Below are 11,785 nucleotides of genomic sequence, written 5' to 3'. Positions count from 1 at the left end.
TATGTTGCCTTAGAAGGCCGGGCCGGCAGCAGTGAGATTACGCATAGGTTATTTGTGCTGGACAGTGAGGTTTAGTTTCAGTAATGTATAGACCCTTGGAATATAGAAGGGCCAGTTGTCCGTGACCAGAAAAGAACCGAGTAGATGCCCTTTTAGGGACAACAAAAACAACAAGTATACTGATACTCGAACCGGAGCTGTTATTCAAAGCTATGAGATCAGGGGTCTCGTCAGGTATAAAAGATGCGATGCCTGGCAGACGAAAAAAGAGCAGCTAACACCTTTGCTTTTGGGCCACTCGAATATTTGGAGGAACTTCACTCTGACATCGGTTGAATAAAATCTTTTCCCAATCAGCCGTGTGTCACTGAAGTGTTCCTTCTTTGAGCCAGCCATCTTCCACCAAGTGTTTTTTTGGACAGCAGCGGAGCAACGAAGATAAGTCACCACAGAAGAAATGCTGCATTGCAGTGACGTGCGGTGAGGTTCATGACTGGGGAGGCACTGACTTCCCCCGTCACCCCCCCGGGTAAATTTTGTCCGCCACCTAACCGTGTCACAAAAAAGGTTTGGGAACGCTGCTCTAGTGTGGCTTATTCATTATTTAGTTTGAAATATTTGAATTAAAATCTCATATCAGCAGTCTTCACACATAAAAACACTCAGTAAACCACATGGAATCAAAAACTTGTTTTCGATCGTGCGTACCACTCCGTTTGAGGATACATGCTCCGAAGTCCAGTTGTCCAAATCAAACCTTTTAACTCCAGAGTTGCTCTTCTTTTACTGATGACCTCCTGCTTCGACCGAAAATCCATCGTTGAAAATCGTTTGGATATGTAATTCTCCATTGTAAAACGGAATGTAAAAACAAAAACAAAACGAATGTAAAACGAAATACTGTATTTTCCGCCCTAAAAGACGCACCTAAAAACCTAGATTTTTATCAAAAGTCAACACTGCGCCTTATAGTCCGGTGCGCCTTATATATGGATCAAGTGATGAATTTGTTGGTCCATACTGGTTGTACACAGTGCTCTGCCAAAATGTTTTAGTACGTTTTAGTACGACTAGTAAATTACAAGGTCGCATCGCTTCCCAGCATTACGGTAACTGTAGTCAGGGGGCGTCACCGAATAGCTGTTGTACCCGCGAGGCTATTTCATTTCAAAATAGGCTGCTTCGTTAATGTTTCGAGTAAATCTACGGATCCATATGGAAGGGAAACATAGGTAAGTAGTACCAATGCGTTAGATCGAACTTTAGTCAGTTCTGATCATTTTATAGGAACTCGTTTGAGAAACGCGATTGTTTACACTTTGCTGAGGCTCATGGGAGATTGCGAGCTGAGGGTCATGGGTTTTTGCGGATGGCTAATGCTATAACGATAGCTGCTATACGCGCGAGGCTATTTCATGTCAAAATAGGCTGCTCTGTTCATGTTTCGAGTAAATCTACAGATTGATATGGAAGGGAAACATAGGTAAGTAGTACCAATGCGTTAGATCGAACTTTAGTCAGTTCTGATCATTTTATAGGAGCTTGTTTGAGAAACGCGATTGTTTACAGAGGGCTCGTTGGTTATTGGCTAGTGGGTGCATAGTGCAACCCTAGTCAACCTCAGTTTGTTGCAGTAAAGCTTCTATTTTATGCGCCTTATAGTCCGGTGCGCCTTATACGTATATGGACAAAGTTTTAAAATGGGCCGTTCATTGAAGGTGCGCCTTATACCCCGGTGCGCCTAATAGGGCGGAAAATACGGTAAATGGACGACTGCTCATCAGTTCACTGTACATTTTAACTGGAGATCACTTATTCTACCCGTGGGCGCATGAAGCATCCCGAGATCACTGCCATAAGGCTGGAGAACCTTTTTTTGTAGCCTCCATAAAATCTCTTTTCAAAGCCGTGTTGTTCATCTAAAGCAGTGCTTCTTGGGGGGCGCGGTGCTATTCCTGGGGGGGCGCGTGTGATCCTGGGGAACAGGCTTTTTTTTTGGCAGTACTAGAATAACGTGTAATTGCGCGTTTACTACAGCAGGGGGCAGTGGCGCTCTCATTGTTACTTCTGTCACGTTTGCGACAGTGCAACATTTTACGACTTACAAGACAAGTTAGGATAGTCACGGTGGGGAGGGGGGCGCGAATAGTTTTCTTCTTGCTAGGGGGGGGCGTAACAGAAAATAATTGAGAAGCACTGATCTAAAGCAACACGACGTTACAGACGGATGACAAAAAACACAAGACATTATATACACCAGCTTAACTACGGAAATAAGTTAATATAGCCAGTGTTTGAACACTTAAACAGCAACATAAAGACAGAGAGCAGTTCAGTCTAACTGCATAGCCTGTCAACATAGGCAGCCGTGTGATTACGCAATGCTCAGAGGAGGCTAGACAGGTTTTTCGGATGAAGTATCAGAAGAAACGCGTTTTAATATTTTCACGAGGTTCACGATGATAGTCATCAAAAGTGGTATCATGGAAGTTTTTGCTCGTGTGTGTGAATGAGCGTGACGCATCTGCGCCGGGCGCCAGTCAGCCAGGCTGACGAGTTCTGTCGTCGCCGCCGACATCTGTTAAGCCGGCCAAGCGTAGCGCCGCTCTTGGTTGCTCCGTTTGAGCGCCGACAATTGAAGGACTTGTCAAACATCATTAGCGCCCAAAAAACATCCTAAATAATGCGCTCTTGTTTCAAAGTAAATACCTCAAAATAAGAAAAATATCATCATTCAAGTTTTTGTTTGGCATTGGACGCAATTTGTTGTATGTATATCAAAGACTGCATCCTTTTGCCCGTCGTTTTGAGCGTCGATCAACGTGAGACAAATTCTGGCTGTCTGTTAAGACAGCCAAATGTCTTACGATGTCTTGACTTCAAACTTGTCTTAGCACCAACAATTAAAAAATAAATGCCCATAGAGTACACAAACACGGTACAGCGAGCCCCAAAGTTTAGCATTCACAAATTTGCTGATTTCTTTCTTTTTCTTTTTTAAAAATCTTTGGTATCCTCGCTTATTCAACTGAAAATCTCAGCTCGTCGGCCAAAGCCAGTCAAGCACCTCGGTGCGGGAATTGTTATTGTGTTTCATATCAAATTGTTTCCCCAAACATATTAGAACTGTCCAAAACTTAATTAAATGTCACAATACCATTTGTGTAAAGTGCTCGTGCAAATATCTGCTTGCTTAATGCGAGATCTATTTGTGCTAGCTTCCTATTAGGCTAGCCAATGCTCTTGGCAAAGGTAGTTAAATACTTTGATTGCAGAAGACGGTTGTTAGTTTATGATCGCGCACATGCAAGAAGCACCGTGTTGATGCTTGATGGTCCACTGTTTTAAGTGCTTTGCCGCCACCTAGTGGCCCATCTGCACTGATTTTGCCAATCCACAGTACACAGGCGGGTCCCTATTTGGTCAGGAGAGCAGACGGTCGTCGTCCTCCGCCTCGAAAGATGGCACCATCTGCTCGGCTGGGCTCGCTTCCGTTGCTGGGTGTCGGAACCACGGGTGCGCCAGTAACTCGCAAGCCGTCACTCTCTCCGTTGGTTCCTTCCTCAGAAGGCTCTGGACTAGGCAGCGGGCCCCGGGCGAGAGTCCCTCGGGTAAGCAACAGTGACCCCGCCGGATTTTGGAAAAGAGTGCGCCCGGGTCGGCGTCGTGGAAAGGGTAGCGGCCCGCCAGCATGGTGTACAGCACTATGCCCAGGCTCCACATGTCAGACATCTTGCCCGAGTAGGGTGCCGCCCCGCTGAGGATCTCCGGGCTGACGTAGGCCGGACAGCCGTGTGTGTCGCACATGGCGTCGTCCCGCGGGTCCTCCAGGACGTGGCAGTCTTCCAGACTCTCCAGACGCACTTGGGTCCTGGCAGCACGCAAAAAGAAAAAAAAGCATTAGCGTGGTGATGACATCACATGACAAGTACTGTTTCTGTATAGTGATAAAAGGAGTATGGTGAAAAGCACTAGCTATGTGCTGTAGTTTATCTGATCTTTTTCACGCAGCCTCATTGTCTGTAAATTTCTTTGGTTTAGATTTGTTTTGACTCGTCTGTTTTTGGGCAGTGGTGCAATTTGCCCGGCAAGCCGTTGTCTAAGAAAACCCAGAAACTGCGGTTCACGCTCACACCCGTGCAAAGCGGCGACACTTGGGCTCACGGCGGATTTATTTCCTCTCTCACTGAAGCCGACAAAGAGAAAAATAAGACGCCAGGCAGCCCAGCCGCTCCCTTTTGTTTCCTCCGGGTGTGTGCACTGCGTGACTCACTGCTCAACAGACTCGCAGATATCGGGAAGAGTTGCGTTTTGCCGTCGTTTGCCGTTCATCTGACGTTACCTCGCTTTCAAGCCTGTCCAAGAGGCAACAAATAGTTTTTCCAGCCGAGGAATTTGCGTTCCAACCTGAAAACTCTCTGAGGCCAAATCATTCATGCGTGCGCCGCCACCATGTGTGAATGGAAGCATTTGTACGCCCCATGTCAGGGATGAATAATTAGCAAGCGAGTGGTGTAACTGGGACGATTGTCTCCCAATGCGGGCCTGGCTGCCCGTCTGGCACCTTTAACGCCCACCCGCCTTGTCGTACGATGAGATGGCGGCACGCAGACATCAAATTGTGCAGAACCTCCCACACGCACGCATGGGCAGCCTGGCCAGAGCATCTGCCACCATGTTTCTTCTTTGGGATGCTTCCTTAGGTACCCCTGCATGGTCGCAAAGTGTCCAACAGAAGCGTTCCGATCCTCTTTTGCAATGTTTGAAACCGTTTTTTTCCTAGCTTATGCCTCGCCGCTCTGCACTTTTCAGCCTGTCTGCAATTTTTCGAAAGCCGCTTTTTGCCATTACACTCTTTTTCGTGCTCTCACCTGTTTTGGTCGACAAAAACAAATTTGCGCAGCTTGAGGTCGCCCAGTACGACGCCCGCCTGGTGGCAGTGCGCCACCGCCTCCGCCATCTGCCGGAAGAGCACCCTCGCCCGTGTCTCGTCCAGCTGCCTTTGGCTCTTCACCAGCGTGTGCATGTTGCCAAAGTCCTTCTCCAGGAAGATGTAGACCTTGTGCTCCCCGAGGATCACCTCCTGGATGCTGGACACGCCCGGGTGTGGGGGCACCACCCCATAGGCTTGGATCTTCTGCTGGTACTCTGCCATGCTGAAGACCTGTGTGGAGAGAAAAAGCTGGTCAGTGTGCAGCATCACCGTGCCCCATCGGCATGAACTCTGGCGCGGGCATTCAGCGGGCCAAGCCACCGATGTGGCAATTTGTGGCAATATAGCACCTACTACTGCTGAAGATGACTTATTATTTGACACCTTTTTTTTTTTTTGCACTTAGTATCGCAGCCTTTATGAAGTCAGCCATTTTGGACACATTCCAAAGTTTGGTGCTTGCTGCGTAATTGTGATCAGCGGAGGAAGCAAGCATTCCGATTTGGCAACCCTTTTGCACAAACGGGCGTGTTTACAATCTGCTTGCATCTCAGTCCATTTTGCAAGAGGACGCATGAGTCACGGCTGTGTGAAGCGTTAACTTCAACACCCGACAGGAGGGCTGCCTGCAGAGCTCACCGCGCGCGCACATATTGTGTATAGCGCGTTTCATGGTGACAACTTGAGAATTTCCGGTGTGTTGAGCTCGAAGGGTTTTCTTCTTCTTCGGCCATGTTCTCTTAATAATGCACACACTTGGTTGGTTGATTACTTTGCCCGTTTATTTTATTGTCCGCAACACAGGAGGGTGAACATATTCGCACATCGCGATTTGTATGCAGTTTTCGCTACATAACCCGGAACAGGAAGTGAAGTCTTCCATGACCACAAAACAAAATCACCTCCAAAATAAAACGACAATTAAGAAGAACATCTTTCCACAACAAAAGATAAACCAACACATTCACACAGGAGAACATAAATCCAACACCCCCCCTTGTTCTCATGCTGTTAACCCATAGCATCTTGTGCATTTCCAAAGAACCATTTTTGAAACTTTTTGAGTCTCACTTTTGTAACTGGTTTTGTTAGTATGTCTGCAGCCATTTCTTCTGATGGACAGTATTCAGTGTGGATTTTTCCTTCATTCAACGCTTCCCGAATGAAGTGATACTTCACATCAATGTGTTTCGACCTCTGTCGGTTCACTGGATTTTTACTCAAAGCAATGGCCCCTTGGTTGTCCCCAAACAGTTTGACACACGTGTACCTTTTTCTGTCCATCCCGTTTAACAGTTGGATTAAGTACATGCATTCTTGAGTAGTGGTTGCAAGACCAATGTATTCGGCTTCACATGTCGAGAGTGCCACTGTAGGCTGTTTCTTTGACTTCCAGGATATTACTGGTCCCTCTTTAGTAAGTGCAAAACAGTACCCTGTTGTACTGCGTCTATCTTTTACAGAGGATGCCCAGTCAGAGTCACTGTAAGCAATTAGATCTAGATCCTCACTGCTTTTCTTAAAGATCAGTTCAAAATCATTTGTACCTTTTAGGTATCTGAGGACTTGTTTTGCTGTTACTAAGTCCTCTCTCGTGGGTTGAGCTAGTGTTTGAGATAGTCTGCTAACAACCCAGCTTATATCTGGTCTCGTACACGTCATGGCATATATCAGACTGCCCACTATTTCTCTATACTCCCTTGGGTTAACTGTCCCATTTGTATCACTTCCTCTACATATAGTAGTGTCAGTTTTTAATTCACACGGTGTGGATCTGGGTTTACATTCTGACATCCCAAAACGTTCCAACATTCTTTGAATGTACCTCTTCTGACTCATCCTGATTTCAGCCCCTTTTTGTATAAACTGGATACCAAGAAAACTGGATATTTTCCCCAGGTCTTTCATGTTAAACTTTGACCTCATTGTTTCTTTGAATATGTTCAACATGTTAATATTGCTAGCCGCAATGATCAAGTCATCTACCCAGATGATAACCAGCAGAGTTTCATGGTCAATGTCTTTCCTGTATACACAGTGATCAGAAAGGTTTCTTTCAAAGTCATTTTGTTCAAGGTAGTCATTCAAGAGTTTGTACCAATTTCTCCCTGATTGTTTTAACCCGTAAAGGGATTTCTTTAATTTGTACACCAAATTTTCTCCTGACTCTGTTTGCTCAAAACCTTCTGGTTGGTCCATGTATATTTCTTCCTCAATGGGAGCATGCAAATATGCAGTTTTAACATCCATTTGGTGGATAATAAGATCATTCTGGACTGATATTTGCATTAGGGTTCGTACAGATGTCATGTTTGCTGTTGGTGCAAATGTCTCTTGGTAGTCTATTCCTTGTGTTTGGTTGTAACCTTTTGCTACAAACCTGGCTTTAAATATTTGTCCTTGTTCATTTTCTTTGAGGGCGTAGACCCATTTTCCTCCAATGGTATTTCTACCAGTAGGTAAAGTAGTCAGTTCAAATGTGTCATTCTCTTTCAGAGATTTGATTTCTTCTGTCATTGCCTGTTTCCACCTTGTTGCCTCTGGTGACATCAGTGCCTCTTTATAGGTTTGGGGAATTCCACATGTTGCTCTGTAACAATAATCAACACTTAAAGAATTTACATTATCTAGCACTCTGCAGTTAGATATGTAATCCTCTAAATATTTAGGAGGTTTTCTTTCTCTGTTAGGGTATCGTTCAGTTTGGTTTTGATCATCACCCTCATTTCTTTCTGTGTCAAGGTTTGGTTCATTTGTGTTGATTTCTTCCTCTCGAGGAGTTCTATTCTCTGCTGCATTTTCATTTTGCTGTTCTGTACTTTCCTTTGAAGGCACTACATGCTCATAAGTCTGAATTTCTGTGTCACATTCATCAGTCTGTGTTTGTTGTTCAACCGTGTTCTTTTTGATAAATCTCACGAGTCTGTGTTTTGACACTTTTCCGGTGTGGGGGTAATAAACCAGGTATGCTGGGCTATTTTTACTATACCCCACAAATATTCCTTTTCCACATCTGGGATCAAGTTTCTTGTGATCATGTATGTATGCATAACAGTCTGACCCAAATATCCATAGTTTTGAGAGATCTGGTCTTTTCCCTGTTAACATCTGATATGGTGTACTTTTAGTCCTGTTACTGTAGCATCGGTTGCGAGTGTGTGCTGCATTTTGAATGGCATAAGGCCATAGTTCTTTTGGCAGCCCCTTTTCTAGTAAAAGACACCTCCCCATTTCAAAGAGAGTTCTCCATTGTCTCTCAGCTGTGCCATTCTGATGAGGAGAATATGGTGCAGATGTCTCATGCTTTATACCTTTTTCCCTTAAAAGAGACTGGAAGGAACTGCTTGTGAATTCAGTGCCATTGTCAGATCTAATGCATTTAACATTGCCATATGGTGCACAGTCAGCTAGAAACTTTGCTGTGGCCTCTGTGGTGTCACTTTTCTGTTTTAGAAAGTAAACTGACACTGCCCCTGAATAATCATCTGTGAATATTATAGCATATTTGTGACCACTTTGGCCAATTGGTTCAATGGGGCCGGCTAGATCAGTGTGCACCAACTGTAATGGCACACTCGCTTTTGGGTCACTTTTTCTGTTTCTGTCGTTAGTGAATTTCCCTTCTGTGCACACATTACAATCTAACATGTCACTGCCTGTGATTTTCATGCCCTTCACAACATCAGGTAGCTTTAACACATCTCTAACATTACAATGTCCTAAAATTTCATGCCATGTTTTCACATCACAAGTCAGATTAACAGTGTCACAGGACATCATGTCATTGAATGATGTTTCATTATTTACCGTTTTCAAATAGTAGAGTCTGTTGTATTCTTCGATGTAGAAGACTGTCCCATCTTTGTTCACCAGTTCACTCTGTCCCTTCTTGAAGATCACCTGTGCTCCATAGGTTGTAGCTGCCTTCACTGAAAATATGCTCTGAGGGTAGGATGGGATGAACAGAGCATCTCTCAACGTGATGGTGGTATAGTGTCCTTGTACGTCCTGTAGAGAGACGTTGGCATCTCCCCTCTTGAGTGCGACGTTATTTGTCCTGGATCCATCAGCAAGCTCCATGTAGTGTTTCTCAGGATCAAAAGTCTCATCAAACTTTATGAACTTGTTCTTCTCCGTAATGATGTGTGAAGTAGCACCACAGTCCACCATTAGTCCTTCTCTTATTATGTCATTAGGCAGAAGTCTTTGACTAACTTTAAATACAAAAGTCTGCTCTTCTTTCTTGTCCTCTTGTTTTTCTACAGTTAGTTTTGCATCATCTGTGTACTTGGTTTTTCTTCTACATGTTTCATCACTGTGTGTCGAGCTTCTATGGTAGCTACACCATTTAGGTGTTCCCTTTTGGCGACAATCTTTTACAAAATGTCCTCGGTTTCCACATCCATGACAGACGATTGAGGTTAAATTAACCTTCATCACATTATCTGTTTTTACTTTGTTGTCGAATTTCTCGGTTTCCTCATAACTTCGCAGGTTGCTTTTGAACTGTGTGAATGTTAAATCTTCACTGCTTTGAGTTGTGTGAATAGCAAATGGCTTGTAAGCTTCAGGAAGCCCCTTTAAAATCATAGCGATAATAAGTCCATCACTGATGACTTCTTTTGCATTTCTTAGGGAGGTCACTGCTTTTTCAGCTCGGATAACATAATCTATCACTGTCTCCTCAGGTTTCTTTTGTAAAGACGTTAGCTCTGTGTACAGTGCGATGATTCTAGGTTTGCCTTTACTATCGTAGTGGTCTCGGAGTATTTTTAAAGCTTTTCTTCCGTCGTCAGTTGCATCTCTCATTACCAGTGAAAGGCTTTTATCATCAAGGAACTGAATCAGTTCAGCGTAGCATTCAGCATTCTTCTCTGCATCTGGATTAGTGTCCGATAATATAGTGTCCTTTAGGCCAATTATCCGCATGTGGCCTAGCAACTTTGTCTCCCAGAGTTCGTAACCGTTTTCGTCTCCGTTGAACACTAACCTCTGCCATCTTCCTCCTGTTGTGTCACGCCTGGGCCCATAACCTGTTGAGCTCGAAGGGTTTTCTTCTTCTTCGGCCATGTTCTCTTAATAATGCACACACTTGGTTGGTTGATTACTTTGCCCGTTTATTTTATTGTCCGCAACACAGGAGGGTGAACATATTCGCACATCGCGATTTGTATGCAGTTTTCGCTACATAACCCGGAACAGGAAGTGAAGTCTTCCATGACCACAAAACAAAATCACCTCCAAAATAAAACGACAATTAAGAAGAACATCTTTCCACAACAAAAGATAAACCAACACATTCACACAGGAGAACATAAATCCAACACGGTGTGTCACAATATGACGCGAGTGTTTCAAGCGACAGTGATGACGTGACACCCGAGCAGTTCGCGTGACAACGTCGACAAAACAGCCAGTTGAGCAACCGCCATTCACGGCTGAGAGTTGCACAACGGCCGCGACGCGCGCGCGCACGCACGATACCTGGCACAGAAGCTCGTCGCCGGTGTCGACGTGCACGGCGCGGCAGTGTGAGCCGTCGCACTCGGTCGTGGCGGCAGGCACCAGCAGGAAGGGTCCGATCCTGGACGGTGTCCGCTGGGTGACGGCGGGGGTGCTCGCGGTTGTGCCAACGAGGAATCCTCCGTGCGCGTCCCCGGCCTCGCTGCTCAGCCTGCGGGCGCGCTTGGCCGGAGGCTGCGGCGGCTCCGAGTCCGAGTCGAGCCGCTTGTGCGCCCACCTGGCCGGGGCCGCCGAGCGCGCGCTCCACGGGACGCTCATCCCGGTTTGGCTGGAGGTGCAAGCTCGCTTCACAACAGGGGTGTCCTGGGCTCCATTTTGCCGAGCGTCCGATGGTAATCCCAACTTGTTGAGGATGAGGAGGACGAGGGGTAGGCGGAGGCAGTGGAGGGGACAGGCAAGGTGTGAGGGAGCGAAAGAAAAAGAAAGAGAAGAAAAGAGCGCCACACAGCCGTAGAGAGGCAGCGGCGAGGGAGTAAGTGAGTGAGTGAGAGAGTGAACGCTGAACGCCTTACCTCTCAACTCGAAAGCACCGCCCTCTCTCTCTACCTCCCACTCTCTGCCCCCTTCTCTCTCGCCGTTTCGCTAATGTAGTATTTTTAGGCAGGTGAAGTGATGATCTTTAACTGTAATAATTGCAATTTATTTCAAATATTTAAACACTATTTTTCAAAACTAATGAATGTCTTTAATTTTATTATTTAAATCTTCCTAACCGAGAAGACAACATATGCACACCCCCTCTTATGCGCAACATGGGTCTAGAAAGACTCGCATTCATTTCCAATGGTATTTCATGCTGGCGTTTTTAATTGTTCTATCTTTTGAAATCAATTTATTTTATGATTGAATGTTCCAAATATTCTTTAAATATCTTGTATTTTATCACCACTGATCATTATTTCTATTTCTATTCTCATACTTTATCAACTAATATAGTTTCTATACTATTACATACGGCATATTTTGCAGAAGGGCTGTGGACTCGGTCGGATTTTTGCACCGAGTCCGAGTCCGGCCTCTTGACCATGAGTCCGAGTCCAGATGTCCATTTTTTCTGTTAATTCATGTGACTGCTTAGTCTTTATTCAAGGCTAATTTAGATAAAAATCTAAATAATTACAACAGTTTTGTGATGGCTTTGTCTTTATTAAACATATAAACGAATACAATAAACAGATACTTTCAAGTTTTAGTCATTAATTACACCATTATAGCTCAGACATTTATCTAAACACAAATAATTAGTGACGACCTCTTATTTGGAAAGCGAAAAACCCATGTCGTACGGCGTCAGCACTGTTGTTTTCAATAAAAACATGAAGAACTCAC

At 44.9% G+C, this 11,785-nt stretch overlaps 1 protein-coding gene across 1 annotated transcript; it reads right to left on the bottom strand.

Moving 5' to 3' along the window:
- Nucleotides 1-582: 582 nt before the first annotated feature.
- Nucleotides 583-10,955, bottom strand: trib1 (tribbles pseudokinase 1). Its single transcript, XM_061266641.1, has 3 exons — nt 10,418-10,955; nt 4,872-5,164; nt 583-3,871 (listed from the first exon to the last, which is right to left on the bottom strand). The coding sequence occupies exons 1-3, from the start codon at nt 10,712-10,714 to the stop codon at nt 3,424-3,426; spliced, it is 1,038 nt and encodes a 345-aa protein (XP_061122625.1). The 5' UTR covers nt 10,715-10,955; the 3' UTR covers nt 583-3,423.
- Between the last annotated feature and the right edge of the window lie 830 nt (nt 10,956-11,785).

This window comes from Syngnathus typhle, linkage group LG20 (assembly GCF_033458585.1).
Source record: "Syngnathus typhle isolate RoL2023-S1 ecotype Sweden linkage group LG20, RoL_Styp_1.0, whole genome shotgun sequence".
Lineage (NCBI taxonomy): Eukaryota > Metazoa > Chordata > Actinopteri > Syngnathiformes > Syngnathidae > Syngnathus > Syngnathus typhle.
Note: the sequence above shows the minus strand (reverse complement) of the source record. Positions and strands in the feature narration are given on the sequence as shown.